At 30.9% G+C, this 3,513-nt stretch overlaps 1 protein-coding gene across 1 annotated transcript; it reads right to left on the bottom strand.

Moving 5' to 3' along the window:
* Positions 1 to 1,015: 1,015 nt before the first annotated feature.
* LOC105347305 (myeloid differentiation primary response protein MyD88) lies at positions 1,016 to 2,682 on the bottom strand. Its single transcript, XM_011456315.4, has 6 exons — positions 2,528 to 2,682; positions 2,240 to 2,422; positions 2,044 to 2,135; positions 1,649 to 1,930; positions 1,403 to 1,536; positions 1,016 to 1,242 (listed from the first exon to the last, which is right to left on the bottom strand). Exons 2-4 carry the CDS (start codon positions 2,419 to 2,421, stop codon positions 1,650 to 1,652), a joined length of 555 nt encoding a protein of 184 aa, XP_011454617.3. The 5' UTR covers position 2,422; positions 2,528 to 2,682; the 3' UTR covers positions 1,016 to 1,242; positions 1,403 to 1,536; position 1,649.
* Positions 2,683 to 3,513: the final 831 nt, after the last annotated feature.

Genomic DNA, 3,513 nt, shown 5'->3' with positions numbered 1-3,513 from the left:
ATTTACTTTCCTTTTACGATCAATTCATAAATTTGTTAAAAGAATTCAAAGATGTGAATATAAACAATAATATGTTTTCTTTGATGATTCATGCGGGTTATCCTTTAAAAGACTCATAGTAAACGGTCAAACATGTAGTACTTGAAATATATTCATTGTGAAATCAATGACATCTAAAACGTTTGATAATAAATGCTAGATAACACATGTACTTTATTCAAATGGTCCATTTTTACTTATCTAAAACAATTTCAGTCCTCTTTTACAATTATAACAAAATTAACATTATCAAAAACATTTATGATATCCCTTCTTTCTTTGTCACTCAAAAATCAGTTTTTAAAAAGGTATCAGCAAAGTTCAATATATGCTTTGTATTTTTTTCCGTTCAATTTAAGGCGATATTAATTTATTATTCACTTTTAAGCAATCAAATCTTTCTAGCTCTTTGATAGAACTAAAATACGAATCGGATTTTAATTTACATTCTTTAATAGAAAAAAGAAACAGCGCGAAAAGACATGCGGAAAGTATTAAAAGAACGTGTCAAGAAAATTTCTCACAACGATAGGTGTACCTGTCAATTGTATGCACGCTGAATTTAAACAGTTTTATTTAAAATGTATAAGGCCCTTGGATTCTTATTCATATAATAGAGGAAGTTAATATATATCTCATAAAAAATGTTTTACTGTGATAGGCAATGACTGAATGGCTACACGGCAATTATCAGTTACAACATAAACTCATTAGAAAAATTACGGTCAACAATGATCTGTATATTGTTAACATCATTGTTTTCATGGATATAAAAAATGAGTGATGCTCTTTATGTCTTTTATAGAGCTTGATCAGTCAAGCCACTGCAAAAAAAAATGTTGCACCGGACAATTTGGATGAAAGGATTTAACAGTACAGGTATAGTGTATTAAATATAATACTTATCACAAAATCTTTCATTAAATTATAGCAAAAATTAAACAAACAACAAAACAAAACAATATACACTGCAAAATAGGTTGGATTTCAAGATTTATTACAGCAATGCTAAGATCCTTACATCAAACACGTATTGTGTTTCCCGCACAAATATAAAAACGAAAGTTTGCAAGGATAATGAAGGATGTTGATATTGCACAAAACTTATTTAATGTCAACATAACTTCGGGATTTCCTTTCTACGCGAGTGAAACAGAAGAGTTTCTGGCAATATTGTTTTTCTCACTGGACCCAATACTGCACCTGCAAATAAAAAAGTTATGATTTATATTAAATCGTCATAAATGCCCAAGATAATAAGAAAACGACATTGTATAAACTTTAAAAAAACACTTATGTTCAATTTCCAATCGACAGACACTTGAATTTTCCAGACAATTTAACAGAAAATCGTGTAACAAACCTTTGATGCAAAAAGTCTTGTAAAAGTGATTCGTCGAAATGGATGTAGAAGGACCATATTGGTTTTCCTTTATCACTCATGATGTCTCTGGTGTGGTTTGTCGTCATAGTATTTTATACAAATTCCAACATGGCCTAGAGTAGTGGAAAGAAGACCAAATGATAAACTACTAGGTGTTAGACGTACATTAAGACGATTAATGATAGAGCACGACAAAAAATACTTTAACTAATGAAATGCTAGTACCTTATGCTACAGTTGCTCTCATTCTCCACCAAGATTTTACTCTACGCAGTGGCGAAAAAGTTTGTACTGCAGCTGGGACTTGCCGATTGGGTGGAAATGACACTGTTTTAAGAACCTTGGATTTCTTTGGTCGGGAATAATCTTTGAACGATGCAAAAATCCTATCCCATATGAATACACGGAGATCTTGTTTATAATAGTCGCAAGGAGTTGAAAATCTAATCATGTCTGGAACCTCAGTACCATCAAGTCGAATGGGTATTATTTTTCTAGTTTTGGCACCTGTAAATGTTTTATATCATGGATTAGAATCAAATTCAATTAGAATATTAATGTTCAAAATTTATGGCAATTTGCAATTCCTTCTTGTCTTATATAAACATTTATATACTTACTTGGCGACATGGAATGGGCAATTCGAAGTTGAAAATGAAACAAATCACTCTCCATGGATTCCGCCGAAATTACAACTAAAACTTTCTTACATCTGCAATTGAAACAAATAATCACGATGAATCAAAGCATTTTCTATATACAATTATGCAGATAAATTTTGGAATTGAAAAAGAAAAAGCTACATATAATTCTTACCTTTTCTCGATATTTTCAGCCGTGGCTACAGCTTCAAAGGGTTCGTTGTTATCAAACCATGGCACGTAGAGTCTGAGGTTGTAGGGAGGGGAGGTCAGCACTTGGGTCATAAGACTGACAAACTCCTGGTCCTTACCATGGGGGTTGTAAATCACAAAAGCGTCGTAATCAAAATTGTCCATCCTGACATAAAAAAGTATTTTTCAATTAAAAGATCTTAAAATTCATTTTAAATCCATCTGCAAGTTTACAATACATATCCTTTTGATGATAAACATTAAATCTTACCTGTGCAACAATATATTCCTATGTTAAATATTAGAAAATAAAATCCAATATATTTACACCTCCAATGATGATAAGCTTATGACTCGATTCTTCACTCGATTCCTATTTATATTCAGTTGCGTAAAGGTCGAACGTCATAGTACAGAGAAATACTGAAGGCATGCAAAGAAGGCCAATAGGGTTAAAGTTGATGACTAGCCAATAAGATACAAGCTTAACAGAATACTTTATTGACATTGCGGTTTTGCGGTTTTGATAGTGTTTTTAAGTAGATGTTTTATGAATATAAAAAAGCTGTTTTGTATATTCATCAAAATATGTTAGTACAAGCATGATAACTATCAGAGAAGGTCATGGGTTATTTTATTTATTGTTATCCTGATTCTCAAATCAAGATCAATAAATTACCAAAACGTACAATGCTGGTAGTCATTTTAGCCAGAACAAAGGTTACCAATCATCCAATCATGTTCGATATTTTGTTAATCCATACAAGAACGCGTATGTTTGATCTAATCTATTAATTTTCTATGATAAAAAAATTTAGATATGATAATTCGAGGGTATTTAAATTTTATAAGTGAAATACGTTGTAATAATATTTGAAAATTAGAGCACTGGAACCTTAATACTTGGATATTTTTTTTGCTTTCCATGATAGAAAGATTGACTTGATTTTGATTTTTTTTACATGGAATAAAGTTTGCTATTTTATTGTATAAAATGACGCAAAAGAAAGCATTTCCGCGCACATACAAGGGGACTGTTGTTTCAAAATTTTATCTTTAGAGAAAAAGGAAATAAAATGTGTAATTTGGAAATGATAAAAGATGTAATTCATTTTGAAATACCGGTAATCAACTCAAAACACCGGCACAAATGTTACACTGTCATATGTTTCCAAGTCAAATATATTATCTAGGTCACTGCGGTTCATGTACATTATATATCTATGGTGAAAAATATTAAGTATTTAATCGTCACTA

The sequence above is a fragment of the Magallana gigas genome, chromosome 5, assembly GCF_963853765.1.
Source record: "Magallana gigas chromosome 5, xbMagGiga1.1, whole genome shotgun sequence".
Taxonomy (NCBI): Eukaryota; Metazoa; Mollusca; class Bivalvia; order Ostreida; family Ostreidae; genus Magallana; species Magallana gigas.
The sequence above is the reverse complement of the archived record's forward strand: the minus strand, read 5'-3'. Positions and strand labels throughout refer to the sequence as shown.

What these genes read in the sequence shown, in the direction of transcription:
- LOC105347305 (XM_011456315.4), bottom strand. Translation starts at nt 2,421, where the DNA reads ATGGACAATTTTGATTACGACGCTTTTGTGATTTACAACCCCCATGGT. An exon ending in GCTGAAAATATCGAGAAAAG is followed by an intron (nt 2,136 to 2,239) that starts GTAAGAATTATA and finishes TTTCAATTGCAG; the next exon opens with ATGTAAGAAAGTTTTAGTTG. An exon ending in TGCCCATTCCATGTCGCCAA is followed by an intron (nt 1,931 to 2,043) that starts GTAAGTATATAA and finishes AAACATTTACAG; the next exon opens with GTGCCAAAACTAGAAAAATA.